General features: G+C 41.3%; 1 protein-coding gene across 13 annotated transcripts in view; it reads left to right on the forward strand.

Annotated features, from left to right (window-relative positions):
* LOC135167788 (mucin-2-like) overlaps nt 1-22608 on the forward strand; it is a 46546-nt gene that overhangs the window by 18925 nt on the left and 5013 nt on the right. For 3 of the 13 annotated variants that reach the window (XM_064131318.1, XM_064131317.1, XM_064131320.1), the window contains 14 exons: nt 440-2233; nt 2361-2408; nt 2666-2815; nt 4489-5685; nt 5932-6063; nt 7087-9750; nt 10794-10997; nt 11166-11249; nt 11391-11567; nt 11716-12087; nt 12364-12447; nt 15587-16522; nt 16677-16928; nt 17136-18349. In XM_064131318.1, the coding sequence (XP_063987388.1) occupies nt 440-2233; nt 2361-2408; nt 2666-2815; nt 4489-5685; nt 5932-6063; nt 7087-9750; nt 10794-10997; nt 11166-11249; nt 11391-11567; nt 11716-12087; nt 12364-12447; nt 15587-16522; nt 16677-16928; nt 17136-17204 (8163 nt within the window). In that variant the 3' untranslated portion in view covers nt 17205-18349. Of the gene's footprint in view, nt 1-439; nt 2234-2360; nt 2409-2665; nt 2816-4488; nt 5686-5931; nt 6064-7086; nt 9751-10793; nt 10998-11165; nt 11250-11390; nt 11568-11715; nt 12088-12363; nt 12448-15586; nt 16523-16676; nt 16929-17135; nt 18350-22608 lie in introns of those variants that run through there. The other 10 variants (XM_064131325.1, XM_064131327.1, XM_064131323.1 and 7 more) reach the window with 10 other exon arrangements.

The following is a 22608-nucleotide window of genomic DNA, read 5'->3' on the forward strand; positions in this document are numbered from 1 at the left end:
TAGCCCTTTGGGGTGGATTACAACTTTCACGTGCATTAAAATTGTCAAGGACGACCGGGGGCACACCCGGATTTTCCATCGTGCCCTTCAAAGCTTTTAGGGGGATCAAAATTAATTGAACTCCATTGAAAGAACTCAGCTGATTAATTAGCGATCAGTTCAGATATCGGTTTTGTACTTGTTGACAGCTGGAACTTTCCCTGTGATATTGCCCAACAGCTAGGAATCACATGGTGGAGTTTCGTTAGTTGTCACTAATGAGTTTCGGTGTCTTTCATTAATTTAGGAGTTATTTCAAAATTTTTGAAAGCCTCGGTGTTAAAATCCAAACAATCAAGGAACATTTTGCATTCGTAACCCCATATTTTATATCTGACATTAAAATTACAAGTCTCCACACCCTTCCACCAGCAATCACTCATTAACCTGATATTTCCAGGTCGACGTTTCGCCCTCGACGACGATCAGAGCACGAGGTGGCTCTCGCTTCAGTCCGAAGGTCGAGGAAACACCCGAGACGTCCCCGCAGCCTTTCTCCTCTCAATCGAGGTCGAATCGTCGGGGGAGGCCCCCAGTTACCTCACCATCCGGAAGAGCAGCTGACAAGAAGACTGAAATAACTACCCTGAGAAGTAGGCGTGACCGTGATCGTAATAACGAGGTGAGCAGAAGTGGAAAATTCATCGCGGAAACATCAAAATCCTCTCGGGGAAGGGAGATTTCAGGGTCAAATGTCAGAAGAAATTCACCACCTAGAGGACAGGTGTCCGACCACGAGGCTGATCTTGCTAGAGCTGCGAGCAGTGACAGGAGATATTTACCAGAGGGTAAAGACAGGAGAGGAAGAAAACTCGATCCTGATGTGCCCCTGGAGCTGCCCAAAGAGGGCCCTAAGGTGAGCAGAAGACAACGAGGACGAACCAGTGATGAAGTCATCACCTCCACCACATCCACCACCTCCACCACATCTGCTAAGCCCAGACCTACGGGACGAAGTCGTACCAGAGACTCTGGTGAATCCAAACGATCCTCTCCCAGGAGAATCACTGAACGAAGTACTGAAAGACGAACAGCTGAGAAGGAAGAATCAACGCCGAGGACCTTGGGACGAAGAATAATCGAACGCAGCACTCGGAGGAGTGATCCATCCGCCGGTTCTGATCAGGCACCAGCTGGTAGTACCTCAACAGTGAAGACCACGACATTCACGTCGAGGAAAAGTTCGGTGGAAACTTCGGAGTATGCGGAATACACTCGACGATTTCCTCCAAAATATTCGGTGTTTACACCCGGTGAGTTTGAAAGCTTTGATCCACTCAAGGACATTCAGACGGATGTGAAGTCCAGAAAATCACCTGCAACGACCTCGTCGAAGCTTCGCAGTACCGGGAGAAGTGGTGAATCGATATCACGAAAGACTCAGAACTCAATTGAATCGGATTCATCGACGAAGTCTCAACCTGGGGCCAAGGCCGAAAAATATGCTGCATCATCGGAGAAGATTTCGCGATTCAGAGCGAGATCAGAGATCCCACAAGCTCGATCCACGAAAATTGAGATAAATACATTGAAGCCTAAGGTATCCGTCAAGATCGATAAATTAAGATCACCAAAAGGTGAATATCAAGCTCGGACTAAGGCCCCGGGGAAAATCGATAAACTGCGATTATCGAGACAAGAAATTACCCCAGAAACGACAACTCAGTTTCTCGATACGACGCCCGGAGTGACAACACTTCCACCCGATCTCCAGGACTCGACACCTTTTCTCGCAGCTGAATCATTTCAATCGTCGACACAAGTGTCACCAATCGCCCTTTCCACATCGATCTCTTCATCTTCTTCAAGCAGAGAAGGTAAAGAGACGGTGAATAAACGAAGACAGGCCCCGGTGACTTCAACCCCTTCGAACAGGCCATCGCAACCGCCCCCGCCGAAGGACGATTATTTCAATCATGGATTGGGTTTCCGAGGGAGAAAACCTCACGCAGCATCAGCTTCAGGGACACCCCAGGGGAATCCCACGAGTGGTAATCCAGGATGGACACTCAAGAGACGGCCTCATACCTACGCTGATGCCAATCAGACAGGAGGAATGGCTCCCCCAGTAGCTGCCAACGAAATTCCTTCTGCTCCTCGTAGACAGGTGTCCTCGGTCATCTTCAAAATAGACAGGGAGATAACATCTGATGATAATTATCCGCCTGAGTTCAAGGCCAAGTTGGCCACATTGGTGAGTTGAGGATGGGAATGGGAGTGGTGTGATAATTGAGACAATATTAATTATCTTCTGAAGCGGTTGATGAGGCTCCATGAAATGAGGAAATTAACGAAAATAATTTCTTTCGATTTCTCTGTAGAATCGCTCTGACCAAGATGTTCCTTCCAGCGGCTCCAGGATCACCGAAGTGAGTACATTTTCGTAATTAATTTAATTAATAAATGATAATAATTCACATAGAATAATCCTCCGCATGGATAATACAACAAAACTCTTCTACAACTTAGATAAATAATTAAAAAATTAATCTTAACTAAGTTTTTGATGCTTCAGTGCCTCTACCTAAGATTAGTTACAATGAAAAGTTATAAAACGGGGAAAATTTTGTAGAAATTAGTTGGATAACACATTAAGACGCTATTTATTCTCCCGAACCGTATATAGGACATAATGATGACTGTTATTCGACACTCACGCTCGGTCGACCAAAAAGCTATCGACAGTGCATTCCCGGAAAATGATCAATTTCCGGAGACAGTTTCCCCATTTCCGGTAGTGACGACTCCGTTAGGGGAACCGGAGGAGGCGCTCGACGTAAGAAATTATTCTTGCTCCTCGGGTGGATATATTTCGGGCTGCGTATTATTTAATGTGGAGCTCCCCATTGAGACTGGGAATTAATTATCGCTTGGGAGATATTGCAATTAATTGTTTTTCCCCCTGGGTTTTGGTGACATTTTCATTTTTTCGCCATTTTTGTCGGGTGGATGATGTCTAACTTATTTTTTCATTGCATTTCGGGAATTTTTAAAGACCATAGACTATCCAGATATCCTACAGATGCTCAGGATACCCAGTAACATAAATTACTTGTTATAAATAATTAGGCATAATTGTTTTTCAGTCCTTCGATTTTTAAAAATTTTCAATCAAAATCGAACCGTTGGAAAAATCGGGAAAAATCTCGAGAAATAATTAGAAAGTTGATTTTTGCTATTAAACAAATTCCAGTCATTTTCCATGAATAATTCATAAACCGTCAATTATCTGTCATAAAAGCCATTTGTTCAGAGTTGTAAAAACCTGATTTTGTAAATATTTTCAAAATAATCAGCATGTCAATTTAAAATATTTCCCTTCGCCCCTTAGCAACATCATTCATGTGGCTTAATGTGCCTTTGCATCCCTCCGATTCGCTTGCAACCCCCTCCTCCCCGAAAAATCCCCAATTTAAAGGATTCAATTCGGCCAAGAGCGGAGATTCCCCAGAGGCCGTAAAATCCGTGTAGCCCCGCCTGCATTAATAATGTGGCCGTTGATCTCTTTTTTTTCCCCCTCTCCCCCCCCCCCCCATCTCCCGGAGAAAGTATCCAACAGAAATTACAAGTGTATGTGTGCTATCGTTTTGAGGTGGACACGAGGTGAACACGATTCGATACGTTTTATCGGGCGGTCGTGCGAGAGAGAAATATATTAAACTCACAAACCAGAAACAGAATATTACACAATTGGCCATTAATTTTTACATAATTAACGTTTTTATTTGCACGTGAAGGATATACAGGAGTGATCTGATTCAATTTTATTCACTATTCAATCCATATTGTACATATATCCCGTAGTCCTCAGGGTCCAGCGTACGGTCAGATACAAAAAAACCATTAACTATTTCAGTTATTGTCATCGGCCATGAAAATGTGGTCCTTCGTCCAGCCATTGATATCCCGGATTGGCTCATACTTCCGTACAAATTCCCCCTCTGACCTCGAGTATCCCAAATAAACCTTTCCACCAATCGACAGATAAAAAAAAACCCTTATCATATCGCGTTGCATCGGAGACATCTCAAGAAACCGGACACTCAGCAAACAATCCAAAATTTAAATAATAATAAAAAAAATATCAATCGTTGATTTATTGAAAACACAATGTAATTCACGAGCCCGGGAAAGTTTCTCCGAGTGTTCATCGTGGAGTGAATGCTGGTGAAATGAAGAACTGGATGATAAAGATAAAGAGCATGCCGCTTAAGCCTAATTATATATGTGAAATATATCATTAAAGCCTAAAACGAGATGAATTAAAATCACAGTTGATATGGCACTGTGACATATCGTGAATAAAAGTGCATGTGGGCATGATGGAAATTGACAATTTCGTTGGCTTTTCGGATGATAATAAAACCGATAAATAAAGTTTAAACATCGGATACGCTTCGGTGTGCATGAGAGGTAACTGGATTGAAAAACTCTAGAGACGAACCGAAGACTTTTCAGGGGTCAAAGAAGCGTCCAGGGAGCATTCCAATATCAGCCAAATCGAGGGAGAAGTTGGCCATTGCCAGGAGGCTCATTAAACCGGAGATCATTAGCGAGGAGGTGATTGGAAGCCATGAGATAAGAGCAATTTCCTCGAGAACATCCAGAACGACAACTGCTAAGGCCCCGTCAGGAAAGCGATTTGGTACGTCAACGACTGCTAGACCATCACCAACAGTTCCAACATCGAAATCGTACACCAGGACGAGTAAGAGCGTCCAAAGGAGTAACGTCAGAGTGGTGGAGACCACGAGTATTCGTAAACTTCGACCGGACAGGACAACGGATGACAATGAACTGGTCCAGACGACCCTCCCCTACTCCCCGGAGCCACCAGCAGAAGCTGTCAGATCGCAGACAGTCAAGTCATGGATCCTGTCTCCCAGAGGGAAGAGTCCCCCCCCGGAAAAATCCCCAACGACAACCAGAAGATCACGATCTCAGAGCTCAGGGGAATCAACGACAAGGTCGTCATCTCTGGAAGCAGTGACCCATATCCAGAAGATTTCTAGAACAACCAAGAGACCTAGACACTGGAATGCTGCGTACATCGATAAGAATTGGCAGGACCCGTCGGAGAGGTTCTCCGAGTCAACGGAATCCCCAGCCACGAGAAGATCCTTCACCCCATCCAGGCTAACAAAACCCAGTTCCTCGGAGATATCGAGGTCATCGGAATTGGGATCAACAACGGTGAGACCTCTTCAGCCGATAAAACGACGAGAGTCTCGGCCAAGAACTGCCACTTATCGTCGACATTCAGAGGGGCCAGTGACCTCAGTAACCGCTGCAACAGTAGAAAGTATTGCGATAACACCGAAGATACCGAAATTTCATTCATCTGTGAGGTCTTCAAACTCCTCAGAGCGGCCGGCAAGACAGGAACCCGCGGTGAGTGTTGCAGAATCCAATGGTACTCTCATCAACGATGGAAACTCAACGGGTATTTTCCTGACTAATCGAGGCAGCAGCGGGACAGCACCTGGGGGTGATTCAAATATATTTAATCCTGCGAGAACTACGTACTTGATCAGCTCCAATGCCACCTTGTTGGAGCAGCTACGAAGCACTGTTGCACCGTTGCTGACGGCCCTGGGTAACCGGACGCCAATTTTCTCGGCTGCCTACAGCACCGTCGATCCTGGAGTGAGTTTACTGGAGGGGGATTTTTTGACTGTTCAGGGTTGTCCAGGAGATCGAGATCGATAATTATTTGTGGACTTGATTATGGGAGAGTCATGTATATGAGGAGACACCAGGTCTTGTTAAATCGAGGTGGTTTTAAATTTTTTTTAGGGTCTCATATGGGTCTCGTGGACAGCCTGAACACTGTCCTTGAATTCTCGTTCGTTTTCATCTCAAAATTATTAATTTATCAATTTTTTAAAATAGAATTCAACGCGGGTGACGCCGAGCGGCTCACCAGCAAGATTCAGCGCCAGATATCGTGGTGCTGAGCTGTTTGTGAGAAAACCAAGTGGCCTTGATTCATCAGGACCCACAACACCACTCACGTCAAGCCAGGTAGGATTTATGATGCATTCAGGTTTTAAATCTTCATTTTTTCAGTTTTTTCGACAGTTTTCACAGCACCATCTGGCATGTTGATTTTTTTTTTGTTGCAATATTTTTTATTTTATTTTTCTATTCAATTCTGGGCCTAATCCGTTGGTATAAATTATCCTTAATATGACAACGTGATTGTAAATGAAGTGAGCAGGAATTTGAAAGCTTTCAGATCTTGAAATTTTCGTAGATCAATCGAAAATTGAAAAAATCACGTTGATCACTGTCGAGTACCACAATCACGAGTTTTATTTGAATAATGGAAACTTAAAATTTCTCACAAGGACACACGTGCACTTATTCCCACCAGGATAGAACCCACCATGCACAAGTGAAAGTATTCGTTTCGCTCTCGTTGAAATCGCGTTACACACACGCAGCCACCTAAGCTCGAGTAATAAAAAAAAAAACTATAGTAATAATGAAACAACAACATAATATTTAAACACCAGTTTGACCCGTGAGATCTAGAGCGTTAGTGGGTGGATAATATATTAGCGGTGGAGAATGAGGTGGGGTCAGGAGTTACGGTGGGTGAACATTATCCACGTTATTGAGAGACTAACAGCTTCAATGATTTCGCGTTTAAGAAATCTAATAATTCAGCAGGTGGCGAGCTTTTATTTTTAACATAAAAATTCCGCAGCATGCGCTGAAAAAAGGTTCAATTTTCCTCGATGCGACGATGTAAATTCAATAAATAAAACATTGAATCAATCAGGAGCTTTTCCCCAATTTTCCGATACGAAATTTTAAAATTTTATTTTTTTTTATCCGCCTGTCAACTCACACTGACCGAATGCCTAAAGCTCGTCTAATTTCAAGTGTCTGACAAGTCCCAAACTCATCACCTTAATTCATCGAATAAAAAAAAACAACTGTAAATACAAATAATTTGTATGTTAACAATCATAAATGTCACTGCATGATTCACCCTCTGTAAATGTGTGTACAGCACCGGCACGCAATTTCTGTTCCCAGGACGGTTCATCGCCCCAAATATCAGTCTCAAGTCCTGGCGAGCCCAAAGTCATAACGTTTTACCAGGCCCTGGAATCAGCTAGTATAACCAACGAAATTGACCAAACAACTGACAACGTACGTCAATCGATAATTGATACGGTACAACAGGTAGCGACCAATAACGAAACTAGTGACCCTAACGTAACGCGTAACGCTAACAATGACACATCATCAACGATAGAGACAAGTGTAGCGCCAGTAACAACGATTGATAGCTTAATCAATGTAGATGATACCCCAGTCCCAGATATCACAACCGCGATTATCACAACAACGTCCATTAATCCACCTGACACAACTGAAGCCGCTGATGTCAGTGCGACTTCAGTAGCTAGTGACACGACAGCAGAAGTAATGTCTTCTGATTCCACTATGTCCACCCCTGAACCAACATCAGTCACACCCAAGTTGCCCGAGATCGATGTAAATACGGTTGACAGTCCCATCGATACCTCGACCATCGAACTAAGTAATGAAGTGAATGATACGACAGACCCGACGACGACTGAAGTATCACCAGCTTCGATGGACTCAACGCCGCAGATCATGAGTTCGGTAACGAGAGAACCGATGGAGATCCTCATGACAAGTCTGATCGATTCGATGATGGCGTCGATGGAAACAACAGCTGTTGATCTGGATAATTCGATTGTTGAATCGTCAACGGTCTCGCCAACTCCCGAAGAAGCTGCTCCTACGGAAAGATCTTCAGAGACAACAGAAGTTGGTTTAACAACTTCAGAAGCCACAGCTGCATCGGCAGAAACCACCGGAGCTTCTGCACCCACCGAAGCAACGACAGAAGCTCTTCCTTCGACTTCAGAAGCAACAACAGGATCTGAAACAACTGTAGGTGCGGCAGTGATCGAAATGACAACAGAAGCTGATTCAACGACTTCTGTTGGACCAGAAACATCTGCCCCATCCGCATCTGTCGAATCAACAACAGAAGTCCTCATCACGACCCCCGAGACCGCCACTACGTCCCTGGATAGTCTCTCTCAACTGAGAGAATCGACGACGATTAATCAGGTAATGATCCAGGACAGCACATCTCCGATATCAACTGAATCTTTCACAATGGAAATTGGCACAACCCAATCCCCCGAAAGCACAACCCTTCGCGATGAAAATACCACCGATAACGACGTAAATCTCTCGGATATCGACGAGACATTCCTGAGTGAAATGATGAAGAGACTAATGAATGTCTTCAACATCAACAGTGATTCGTCGCATTCACAGAATGTAAATGCATCGTCCGGCGATGCTGGCGACCCAGCCCAGATGTTAGGTGGCTTTCTAGATAACACAGATAGAAATCTAACACTAGAAGTAGAGACTCTAGGTCAAGCGAATAATACAGTAGAAACAACAGCTCTAGGAGCTGAAGTGGAGTCAGAAACAACACAAGCATCACAAACAGATAATCCAACGACATCAGAAATTCAAAATGTTGAAACAACACCTCCTGATGTCACCACATCATCACCACCCCCAGAATCAACTCAGTCCCCAACAAAATTAGATGAAACAACCGCTAATGAATCAACAACACTAACTTCCACCCCCGAATTATCAAATTCCTCAACAGAAAGCTCCACCGATTCCCCAAATTACGATTCCACAACAACAGAACAAATCGCGACGACCCAATCCCCAGTCACACCAACAACCCCTGAAGATACAAGTACACAGATCTCAACGACAATCCCCCCAGATCCCTCGACCCCACAAATGGCCCCAGAATCGCCACCCCCTACAGACAATCCTAATTTACTTGCCGGTTTCCAGGACCGAACACCAGCAACCGCCCAAACGACGGCGAGTGACGAGCTCACCCCAACCCCAGACCCATCTCCAACCACCCCCGTCTCCTCCCCAACAACCCCCACCACCCCAATTTCACCTACCACCCTATCCAGCACTATTCAGTCTGATAGTGCGACAACAGTTGCACCAGAGTCAACGTCATCGATGGCTCAAGCCTCGTCCGAGTCGTCAGCTACAGCCCCCACGATGACGACAACCTCTGGGGCCTCACCAGCCACCACTGGGGCCCCAGTGACCCAGTACTCTGGTCGTTTTGGTGCCACTAGAATGACACCAGCTCCCAGATTCAGCTCCAGTTCGTCCACTCTTGTCCCCCTGAGGGATTACCACGTTTACGGAATTTATCCGAACAAGACAATAGTGAGAAAACGACCTGAGGACAATCTTATTGATGCCCGAAATGTTGACAGCCCCTACGTCATCTTTGGCATCTTCCCTGATGGAAAATTGGTTCGCAAGTACCCGAATGGAACGGTAATACCGGACCCACCGAGCAATCCGGTAGAAGTTGTCTTCTCGCTTAGTACTACCACAGCAAGCATAACTAACCGGCCAATACCAATTACGTCTAACCCTGGGAATAACAAATCGAATGTTTTTATTAATAATCGTATTATGGATAATTTAATGAGTTTACCAATTGGAGTCAGCGGTAATCGTAGCCAGCTAAATCTTGGACTGTCTGGTAACGCTATCACTATCGACGGAGATGAACCCAATCAGAGTGACGTTTCCACTTTATTGCCGGGTGTTGGTAACGTCGGCAACCAGAGTACCAGCAATCAAATGGTATCATTTGCCTCTCTCTTTTTAAATTAGAAAACAAAAAAAACATATGTGACAAAAAGTGATGCGACACTCTCTGCAATTTTTATCTTGTTAATTACTCGATGAATTTATTGAAGTCATTGTTTATTAACGCTTTCTCGTTTCTTCACGTTTTTGTGTAATTCTGGTCTATACTAAAATTCTACTCGTTCTCTTGTGGAGGAGGTAATGGAGGTCAGTCGAAAGGTGACGAGTCTCACGGGAATTTGGGATAATTAGAGTGCTATTACGGCAATCAAGAAAATTTTTTTCGGATGAATTGTCTTCTCTATAATTACATCATTTTTTATTATGAAAAAAAATGTGAAAAGTCGAATTTTAAATCAGACGTCTTTCATCACTTATGAATCATTAATTTCTCAACATTAAAAAAAATAGAAAAATGCGTATCGATTATTTTTCATTCGACTTTTATATCAAATAGTTAGATATTCTCTGGAACTCCCTCATATCCGAGGAACAGATAAAATAACTCACGTCATATTTCGCCTCATCTTCATTTACCCCATCACCCCTGAATTTACGTCTCTTATTTGCATTCTGCAATGTGTTAACAATTCCGCCAGAAGAATGCCGATTAAATCCAATAATTTACGTAAATTTATTCGATTATCAAGTTACAGTATCGAATGAAGTGGCATTGAAATCATCCAGGGACAGCGAAAAATATCGAAATATGATACACCATAATCGGTGACATGTATATACATACAATAATAATATTCATATTATTATTTATTGTAAATTACTGTGAATATTCATCATGCACTTAAATTGTACAGGTTTTACAGAGATCATTGCACTCATTCGCACCTATCATATTTTTTTTTTTACGTAGTTTTATGGTGAGCCATGAATATCACTTTCATTCTCTTAGTCATCTTTCGATATTACACACTTTATAATGCACAAATGTCTCGCTGAATTTACATTATCTCAAGCAAAAACAATAACGCTTCCTCTCGACTCTGAATTAAGTAGCAATAAATTGACGATATTTGTAGAGTGATATTCCGTTGAATTCGCAAATGGAATTGTTGAATGGAACAACGGAGATGGGATTATTGACGACAGAGGGACCACCATCATCAGCAACACCCTCCAGCGTCAATCCTCAGGGTGGTCGGATTATTCAGGACAGAGAGAGGGACAAGGCCAGCAGGACTAAGGAGGCCGGAGGTCAACGCAGCAGCGTGTACATTGGACAGGTACTGCACTGTTGTTGTACGAAGACAGGGAGAGAGAAGAGAGAAATTTAAATAGAATAAAGACAGTAAAAGTATGGGGAGATGATAAAAAAAAATGTGTAGACTGTGATTTATGGCCGATAGATATCGATAAAGGTAAAGTGGCCACTGGCACTTGATTTGTTTCAGGAGAAGTTCATCAACTACTGGAGTGATGATTCAGCTAATAAGAATGATTCGAGGGTAGTCAGTGTGAAGATTAATTCAATCACGGTTGGTACATGTTCTCTAAAACATTTTAATGATTTTATTTTATTAATTAAGTGCATTGCCCCCTCTATGAAAACGTCCACAAATTAATATTTTTCATTCTTCTTTTGTCCCTTATTTTATTAACATAATTATAATTCCCAGAGTGCTGTGAACGAGGGTCCAGTATCGAGCACAGGTCCACTACCTCCCCTGGACATAATTTCCCAGGATCAGGTCACAGCTCCCCCAGGTTTCCCCTGGAAGGATCCATTAGATCAGATCTTCGGTATCACAACTGAGTCCCAAGTGATTCGAGCATCAGTTGCCTCCAATACCATCGTAAGTATATTCTCAACCCAAAAAATCACCACCAATTCCACCCACATCGATCCCAACGAATAAACCGAGTGAGAGAGAAAAGTTAAATCCCAGCCACGATGATTCCAATGTAGATATTATCAACGTCGGTCACATAATTATGTTACAGGACGAACAGAGTCCATCGAGATCCCCGATCACTGTGCCTCCCATAAATCGGCTTGCCGAGGTCTTCACCCCCATGTTGAACGACGCTACGTTGGCAAGAGACACTTCGATCACGACCACCACTGTTGCACCTAGTGTCTCTACCACATTCAGTACTACATCTACGACCACCTTAGCAGCTACAACCAGTACTGCTACCACGAGGCCAACGACCACAACAACAACGACAACAACCACTGCGGTACCCAGTACAGTGCCAGTGACAATCAGCAGTACAACATTGAATCCTACAACACCGTCATTTAGTACTGTCGCTGGACGACCAACACCCTTTGGAGCTACTTTCGATGATCTAGCCTTTCTCAATTCATTGGTAAGTCTATTGTAGCAGGGGAAAGTGGGGCAAAATGGAATATCCTCAGTAATGAAAAACCGAACGATTTTTTTGTCACCTCAGAGCGTAAAAAGACACTTTAAAAATAGAAATAAAATCGGGGAATTTTCGGGGCTCGATCACGAGTTATTGGCAGTTGACGAGTTTCCATTTGCATTAATTGTTTGCAGTAATAATCGAATGATTATTAATCGGGGAATAAATAGGAATTTGTACCGAATATTCGCCAGAAGTAAAAATACGATATTTATTCAGTTACAGTCGAACCAGAACGGAAACTTCATCAGCAGTTCTACCCCGAAAACTCTCAATGACGTGGAGAAACTCCTGGCGAACCGAGTGAGTACCTTTTATGTTAAAAAATCCCAACATTATCCGAATTCCGTAATTTTGACGGATTTTTTTTCACTCTGCGACGTATCCCCTTAATTTAAATCTTACTCAATCCACATCCGCTATTTCGAACTGCTTAATACCAATCAATATCCAATCATCTACGCACTCACTGGTACCTGGAAACAAAGTGAATGAAATAAAAAAAATTTATATAAAAATCTGCGTCACGGATATGTGAGGTGGTGGGCTTTACTAACATGAGATCAATAGCGATATGAAATCTCGACGGGTCTGGCTGTGGGGTCGTGGCTTCTTTCGAAATAAGCCCGACACCGAGATAAAACCATAAACACAGCTATTAGCGTCTTATGCGACTAGTCACCGGTGAACGGTCGACAGCGGCCTTGTCTTCGTCCTTCGCAACACGAGCCAGTGACGATTGTAGCAAAGTCTGAACAATCGCCAGATCTGCTATATTTCCTCTCCACCATTTAAATCCTTCCCTCCGCCCCTTTTTTCTCCCCTCGTCATTATCACGAATGCTAATCATCACCGTAAAATCAACACCAGACGCCAGACAACTCCTTAATTTCAATTAATTCAATGTTAACGGACAACAACATCCATTGCCACTTGAATTCTTCCCGCGACTTCCCGGTCTCCCGCGCTATTATTTAAAATACCAGAGTCGAAAGGAAAATTGAATTCAGGGGATTAATAATTCAGTTAAAACTGCAGGAATATTTTTTACAACAAAATTACAAAAAAGATTCATAAAGATCATTGGACTGGGGATGTAACGGTTGATCGGCGATGCAGGAATGATAGATTAATCGATTATCTGTCGCGAATTCCCGGAATTGTCTGATTTTATTTCAGGTAAAATTAGTCTGATAAATTTATTTTGCAATAAAAACGTTTCCGGCTTTCTGATATAACCCCGCGGTCTCTCCTCCCCTCGTCAATCAGATCGATTGACGTTTGCTACTATCAACAATTTATAGCAGCACTTTATCAATTGTCAACATGAGTATTCGGTATTGTTTGAATAATTAATAACAATGGATAAGTGAATAAAAAATACTGTCGCTCTGGGGATTAACGGTGGATAAGCACGGCAATAACAAAACATTGATGAATTATCCATAACAAATTATATCCGTCTATCGAACAATAAATACCGAGAGAAGTATCTGCGAGCTTTGAGATGTGAGTTCCAATGGTGGGGTGTGGTAGGGAAAGCAGGGAAATTCTTCATGGAAAATTTCGTTGCATTTTTAATTGTCCAATTACCTAGTCCAATTACTGGACTGACTCAATTAAAAATAATATTTAGCATTAGGTGCAAATTAATATTGGAATTTTTCTCGAATTAAATCAATTGACAGTTGCTAATCAATATTTGTACAGATCTTCTCATGATTTACAACTCCCCTCTTCGCCTGGAGTCAGGAAATTCTCTGCAACCCCCTCACCAGAATAAACCAACACAAAACGATTGTAGAAATTGCACGATCTCCGAGGTCACCTGCCAAGTGATTCGACCTCCTCTGCACCTTCTGAATCGTGCCTCACGGGCATCTATTTCTCCCCCCGCCCGCACTTCATCAATTCTTGAAGTATTTTTTTTTCTCCCCCATTTTCGTGTCGATCGGTCTCTATCAGAAACGTATGGTCGCGTGCGTGCACCCACGAGTGAGTGAATTCTACATCTAAATTTTTTTTTAGACTCATTCCACCTTCTCACCATTTTTTTCCCCCCTGTGCACTGGGCAATTATGCGAATCGCCTCGTCTCTGGTGAATCGCCAACAATAATTAACGTTTTACGCGCCATTGGCATTGGACGTGGGTAACGAGGATGACGTCAGTGGGTGCACGTTATCCCGATCTCCTCGGGATCCTTTGTGAGACTTTTATTTTCAATGGATATCTTTTTTTTGTTGTTGTTGGCTTTTTTTTTATCCTCGTAATGTTTTTTTTTTCGTGGAGCCCCAGGCGATCCTGATGACACGCTTAGTCAGTGGATACGGTGGATATAACAGACCGGCTAATTACAAAATCTCTCATGTGAAATTGTCTCTAGCATTTTAGGTTTTTTTTATATTTATTTATTCAGTGATTTTTTTTTCACTGATGTGTAATTCACGTGTAAATTCATTCTTAATTTAATACTCTGCCACTGGCTGTGGCTAGCGTTTATAGTCATCCAAATGTCGTTCTTGAAGGCTACTTGTTTATCCTGGTGCATTATCGCCAGTTACTGCGTCGTATTTTATGGACAACTGTGCCTTGTGTTGAGGTATAAGCACATGGTGTCTCATTTACATGGTGAATGCTTGTAAAAATATATTTTTAATCATTGATGAAGATTCTTGAAACGTGATTTCTCGTTACGGCCAGTTGGATAAGTAAAGGGATCAAGATGGTAGTCGGTTTACTAATTGAATTCATTTTTATCGGTTGTGCTATCGGTGGAAGTGATTATACACATGACTTATGCCCTTTTAACTCTGGACAATGGTTTAGGGATTTACACTAATATAGAGATTACTTGGATGTGGTATTTATCATTTACGGTAATTAATAACAATTAATCATTACTAACGGTAGGTAATTACAATTAATTACTCCATTTTTTCTTCAGCATCTTCGCCACCAATTTCAGAAAAACATTAGAGAAAAAATCAAATGTTCAATAGCATAAAAATCATGAGAATCTGATATTAGAATTTTAAATCACGAACACCAATGAGACTTCCAAATATTGCTTGTTAATTAATTAATCGATTAATAATCAACCATCGAAAACGGCTGATTGTATTCAATTCTTAAAGAGAACCCAGAAAATATTAAAAAACAATAGTAATAAAAAATTTAAAAATAGGAAAAAAATTACAATATTAATCTCATTGAATTTCTGATGTTCTATTCTCCATCTCCCAACGATTTCTAAGCAAATTGCTGACGTCACTCTGTATATTAGTCTACGATCAAGGTCTCCCGTAACACACGTCTTAAAACTAACAACAATATCGCCAGTTCGGTGTATAAAAATGTCATAAAATATCGGCACTGATGAGCCCGTAGTAAATAACATTAACGGTTGCCTGGAAAAAAAAAAACAATGATATTCTCCACAGATATTATCCTTGGCACTGGGTAATGCCGGTCCCACTCGTTCACCAAAGGCAATTCAGCCATCAAATTCAGCACCAAATTCCCTGGATCCATATCCACCAACTGGCAGCACATCGCAACCGATAATAATCGATCTTCTGAAGTCGACATCGAAAAAAGTAGTTCTCAGTACCACTAGTGCACCAGTGACGTGGAAGCCCACGGTCATTGTCACGGCTTCTCATACAGGCCCTAGATACACTGCAACGTCGACACTACCACCAGTACCAACTCTACCAACGTCATCTCCGAAAATTGGTAATACAGTTGATTTAACGTCAACACAGATTCCCTGGATGTTTCCCACACATCCACCAACCATGAGGACCACTAGTACCACCACAACAACCACGACAACACCTCCTCCAACGACAACGACGACAACAACTCCTCGTCCAACGACAACGACGCAGAGGGCCAGCACAGCACGAAGACCACCACCAAGGCCATCACCAACGCAGCCACCATTCAGATTTGGGGCGAACCTCCTTCAGGCGATATTCGGGAGGAACATATTCGCTCCCCAGAGCACTCAGAGGCCGACCATCATCAGGAGACCTCAGGTGACTGTTCAGATCACTCCGAGAACAACAACTTCCACGACAACGACGACTCCCAGGCCCTCCACCACATTTTCACCTGAAGATGATGCCAAGTTCCTCCTGCAGCTTCTCAACGCTGCTAATAACGAGAAAAAACCTTCGAAGGCGGCTGGTGAGTTGTCGAGGGACGATGAGAGCTTCCTGAGGTCGATTTTGAATGGACAAGCGACGGTGAAGACACCGAGTCCTGGGGGCAGCACTCCAAGCGACGCTGCCTTGTTAGCGAAATTGCTGGAGGCTCAGGGAATCAGACCCTCCACTCCTGCTAATAATATCAGGGATCAGCTGGATTTCCTGGTGAGTTACAATTTTTTTTTTATTGATTCGTCTAGTGAGATGATCTTGTCATTTACCTCACCTGTCTAATCGAAGTGGAGGAAATGAGTTGTTGAAATTGAAAAAAATAAATCAATCGCGATGAGAATTGATGACTCGTTGCTGCGTCTTTCAGTCGAAGGGGGGCTCGACGACGCACTCACCCAAGACGACCCCGAGAAGAATAACGACCAGCAGGCCGAGGGTAACAGACTGGGCTCCGAGCTCTACTTACCCATCTCCACTTTTCAGTAATTTTAATTTCGGGGCGGACAGGCCAAGGGGACAGGGAGGGGCCGAGGGAGCCGAGGGCTTCAGGAATCAGATGCTGAACGCCGCTATCGGGGCCACGCGGGTCTTTAGTCAGTTTCTTGGTGCTGCAATTACGGTAAATGAAATGTTTTTTTTTTTCGTTCACTGGAATTTCTGGCGCTCCAGGGAATTCCTCGCTGGAAGTGGCTCCGCGTTATTTCGTCGATAAATTCAATTGGAGTCAGTATTAACCAATTTTTAATCAACAAAATGTTAATAGTGAAAATAATGATAATTATTGGACTATTCGTTAGCCTAATTTCAAATTTTTTTTTCTTCACAGGGAGCAGCACAACAGTTGCAATCGATAGTGAGAAATGGCACGCGAATAGTCTCCGAGGTCGTTGGCTAGTCGACGTAATCGCAGGAAGGAAAAACCAATCAATCGAAAATAACATTTTCGTCATGTAATTAATTTTCATTCGATCGTACAGTTCGATAGTACTTCCCCGTGATCCTTGAATCATCCCGATTACTATCTCAACTGAAAACATGATTTTTTTTTCTATTGTATTTAATTCCTTGTAAATGATGCATCCTCCTGGAGACATTGTTTCCTTTTATTAATCCCGGAAGTGACGAATTGGCGTTTACGAATATTCCGATGAACTTGGGAGGATATTCGTATGTCTCGTGGTGATACAAATCAATTCTCACCTCTTGTAATTAATCACACAGCAGAAAATAACAATTTGTCATTGATTTAATTGCAGGGGCGGGAGTGAGAGGTAAAACAAGCGCTTTGCAAACGTTTCTAGGGTAATTCAGTCATTTATTAATGATCCAATAATTGCTCGAGTACTCGTGAAACATTTGCAACGTTATAATTAGTATAATTACTTGTGTTTTTCATAAATCCATCGATTGTATGAATTCTTACCGATTTTTTTTTACCTTCATTATCTCCGGTGTTAACAGATATTAGTGAAGCTTTAGTGTTACGTAATTATTATATTTTGTTATTATTAATTATTTTATTTTCTACTGAGTGCAGTATATTGTGCTCTCTGGGGGTCTTTGATGATGCAGTAATTACGCCTGTGTACATGTATTAATTAATCTGTGGGAGTACGTTGTTTTTTTTTTGTAATATAAAAGAAATTTTAATAAATGGAGATAAAAGTGAAATGTCAAATTTCCCATGTACATAAAAATTATCCTGAACAGAAAAAAAACAGCGCCCTCAGCTGTCAACGACTGCGTGGGATAATTTTTTTTTTCACAACACAGTTGGGTCTTGCCAGGCACACACTTGTTCCACTGATTCTTTCTCTTCGTTGATTTTTTCCCCTAGTTTGTTTTTTCGATGAAGGCTTTTTTCACATGTCTTCTTTTCGGGAATTAATCACCAAGTGCGACAAGTATAACGACCATTAGAGGAATTAGGGAATTCTTCTGAATGGTGTTAGGTACAAAGAGAAGGACTAATTGCTGCATTAAAAAAATGTGTCAGAGGGAAATTATTTCTGTTAATAAAGATTTTAGTTGAAAAAATGATTTTAAATTTATTTTATATTTTTTTTCATTCGAATAACAACTTTCTTACAATAAAATTATCATTGTCATTTTTATTTATGTATTTTTTATGTCAAAATAATGAAAAATTAAGGAGTTCTGGTTGACACGAGTCAGGAGTTCTCGATCGCCGGCAACTCCTTCATTTTCTAGTATTTTGGTAAATAAAAAAAAATTATGTTATATTTTTTTATTCGATACTTTTTTATATGCGACGCGGAAATAATCTCAAGTAAAATCACTATCGTTCGCTTTACTTCAGGAATTGAATAAAGAGATAATCGCATTTTATTCATATCCTGTTTCCCACAAAGGGTTTTAAACCGCGAAAAAAAAAAATATCAAGAATTTCCTTATAATTCGGTGTCATCCATGAAAGCTCACTGCAAGGTCAGTCCTTCGCGTTCCGTTGGCATGTCCTGATATCGAGAATGGAAGGCAAAACAAGAGTACCGAGAGCCCAGTGAGAGAATTTTAAACCGAAGAACAAACATCACTCGATAAAAATAATATTAAAGTGGAAATAAAGTTTAAAAAGAGGAGAAATAATGGTATTTAAATCGCAGTGGCCCGGTGGCAAAGGCGAAATCGATAAATAACAAAAACCACTGACAATGGCGAATCGGTGAAATGCCATTCGTGCGATGGTGGTAATTTAAATAAATTAACGCCGGCCCCCCCCTTGGCTGATTCTTCTTACCTCCCTCGTGTCCCCCACCGTCAGCTCGAGGGTGCGCGAAGGGAGTCACTGGAGAAATCCTCGTGGAACACCCACGCGTACGTGAAAACTAATTTTTTTTAATGCAGATAATTACGGCTAATGGCAGTCGTCGAATGCACCGAACACTTGGGGATTTTTTCATTGCACAGGAGACACCGAAAACGAGGAGAAAAAGTCGAGCTTTGGTGCGCCGTATACTTGAATGTGAAGCAAAAAATACGTAACAGAGGGGGGTGAGGGTGGGGGGGGAGGCGGGGGCGTCGATATTTAATTTATCGGCTGAATCCTTAAGCAGATACCATTATCTTCTGGTGCGCTCTGGCTCGGAACCTGGCGAGACTCCCCGAGATAGGATCGAGGGAATCGGTTGTGGTATCGACCGGTAGAATTGAGACGTTCGGAGTTGTATTGGGTAAATGGTGAATACAGGGGGGTAAATCACACCATTGGATACAAAAATGGCTGGGGAATTGCCCGGAATTAACGGAAAATAGATTCGGAAATTTTTTCCGATATTTTGGGGATTGAAATGAGATGTAAAATAATTTTTTAGGGGTTAATTTGGGGATTAAAATTGCAAAAGCAAATTTATCGTCAAAACATTTCTCTCACGATTTTTCAATTTTTTTTTTGTTCAGAAATTTAAATTATTATAAGGGAACAAATTTTTATCGCACAGGAAAGTCTTATTACATTTCGCCAATGAAATGAATTCCAATAATGACAGGGATGTTATTTTTCCATAATCCATTGGTTCGTCGACATACTCCCAAGATGGTTTACTCCTCTCCCCACTAATTACACCTCGTAACACCTATTATTACAATCATTACCTCATAACTCTTGCTCAGAAGTCACAGTTACAAGTTCAATAAGTGTTGGTCTACTCGTTGCTACCTCGGAAATCCCCAGGTTCATTTGAATATAAATCTCCTCAGTCCTCAATCGGAATATCAACCGATGTTCAATCTTCCAGTGATGAGTGAACCTCTGGTAATTACCATAAAACGTTTTCCATGAATTCCGTGGTAGATAAATAATAGAATTGATAGACTGAACGAAAAAATATGAATAATTAATCTGATGTCATCCAGGCCAGGTGTATTATTTTTACAAACTCATGGAAGAATCTATTCATTGTTGATAAATCGATTGATGTGATTATTTCAAGGTTATCTCTAGGACTAATTATAAATTCCACGATTGATGTTGGATTTCAGGATTTTTGGTTTGACCCATTAATTTTTGCCTCGGAAATTCCACTAAATTTTTTATAATAAACTACAGAGACTGTGGGAGATAAAAAAATGATTTTTCAGTTGTTAAAAAATTACAGACGTAATTTCTTCATTCTCTCTCTCAATTCTTAATTAACCCTTTCGATAAAAAAATCATCTCTACGATTTTCGAATAGTAAACAAATTTTATTAATGACAAAGACCACTCTAACACTTGTCCATTGCCACAACGACTGTCACAGAGACTTTTAATTCCCTCAATCTGGTTTTATGTTTATGTTGAGAGTAATAATATAGATAAAGATGGAGACCAAGGTAATGGATGATTGGCCTTATAAATCTTGTATCCCGAGCACTTGGGATTTGGCCCGCACTACGGACTTACCTCCCTTCCCCTGAATCCCAACCCCCCCCAGCATCCCTCGCCGATCAGATTAATTAGCTGAGATATCCACCATCCACGTGAGGTATCACGTGATAATCATCATCTCGGTGGTAAACACGTAAGAACAAAGTAATTTTTTTTTTCTATTTATCGAGTTGTTTTGTTCTGCTGTTAATTTTTTTTTATCGCATCATTCTTGTTACCTTCGTACTCTTCTTGAGAAAAGAGTGAATCAAGATGAGAGAAAAAAATGAGATGTTAGATAACGGCTTGTTCATCTTGTACTACGATTCCTGGCATTTGTTATTTGTTAATTTATGGAGTTATCTGACTATTCTGGGATTTTCGGTCGAGGGAAAATTGCGAGGAGTCGTATTCTTAGGATGGGGTATGTCTGACATTTACATTTCCCCGGAAAATTCGATTTTCCTCATTCAAATGCAAATGACACGATAAAAAATTAATTAAAAACCAATTTTAAATGGTTCTTACATTCTAATTAATAATTACGTGTCGTGGGCCGCCAGGAAATTCGATAAATCGTTAAATAATTATTTATTTAAACCTCCCAAACATTAAAAAAAATAACAATAATTTTTCTGGTTATGAATTCCCCCATTTTTCGAACTACATAAATCAAAATTAAATCATAAAACATCGGAATCAGAAATAAAAACAATTATTTGAAATATTAATAGAAATAATTGAATTCTTCACTCGGTCGTTAAACAATTCATTTTGTTGGTGAAATGCGTGGAATGCTAGTTGACGATGTACAGTCTTTTTACTTGTCTTTTTTATTGAATTGATTGTGCAATGAGATTTGCACTCGTGAGACAGCCGGAAAATATGTAGCTAACGCACTTTACTTAGTCTCAATGCCTTCATCTCCCTCGTATTCGTGTTGAGCCCCGAGCACGTCTCACCAGTAGCCCGCCTACTCCTCAACCATCCTCACATCGGTATACATTCAACATTCATAACGTAACTATACTCGTTTGAAAACGATGGCGAATACATTTCCCACGGTTGTTGGTATACCGATGTCGCAATCGCAACAATACTTCATGAAATTATCCTGGCTATGAGGGGGGGGGGGAGGGGATCGATCGAATTCCAATTACTGGTTTGCTATTCTTTTTTGTATTGGGAAAGGGGCGCACATGAAACGCAGAAATCTGGAGTTGACATGAGTCATCTCTGATGACAAATATTTATTAATATTAACGCAATACAAATTTTTATGTTGCGGTAAATTTTTAATAATTTTTTTTTGGGTGAGGTAAACTCGTTCAAGATTTTTTTTCCATTGAAATATTGTTTAAATACAATTGTTTTATTGTTTTTACTGCTGGAATGGAGTCATAGAAAGAGTTATCTCCACTTTCAGAGAATAAAAATAATTTCTGATGATTTATCCGTTTACTCGAGGTGGGTAAAATATGGTGGCTTAATCCAGTGTCATATCACCAGTAGTCGACACCTTAATCATCGGCTAGAAAGGAATGTAGCTCCTGAAAACATGGTCACCAGTAAATTCCCCATAAAATCCCCCCGACGTTATTCCATATTCTCTATTTTCCCTCCAACCATCTCCATTTTTTCCCCTCATCCTCCAGTGAGATTAAAATTCAGATAACTCGGCGAATCCCATCTCGTTAATCCAAACACGGTTTTATCCCGCGGCTTTGAGTCACTCCCCTACTTATGATTATTATAACTTTATTTGTTCCATCGTCATTTGAAATATTCCGCACTTTCCTTTTCCAATGAGAGGGAGCGTAACAACTTCAACTGCTGTCAACGTACTCTCGTCGTCCTTCTGTCGATAATTATTTCACCATTTTACGTGATGAAGTGAACACCCGGGCTCGCACTATCGCCATTTCAAATATAT

Source organism: Diachasmimorpha longicaudata, chromosome 12 (genome assembly GCF_034640455.1).
Source record: "Diachasmimorpha longicaudata isolate KC_UGA_2023 chromosome 12, iyDiaLong2, whole genome shotgun sequence".
NCBI classification, from domain to species: Eukaryota; Metazoa; Arthropoda; class Insecta; order Hymenoptera; family Braconidae; genus Diachasmimorpha; species Diachasmimorpha longicaudata.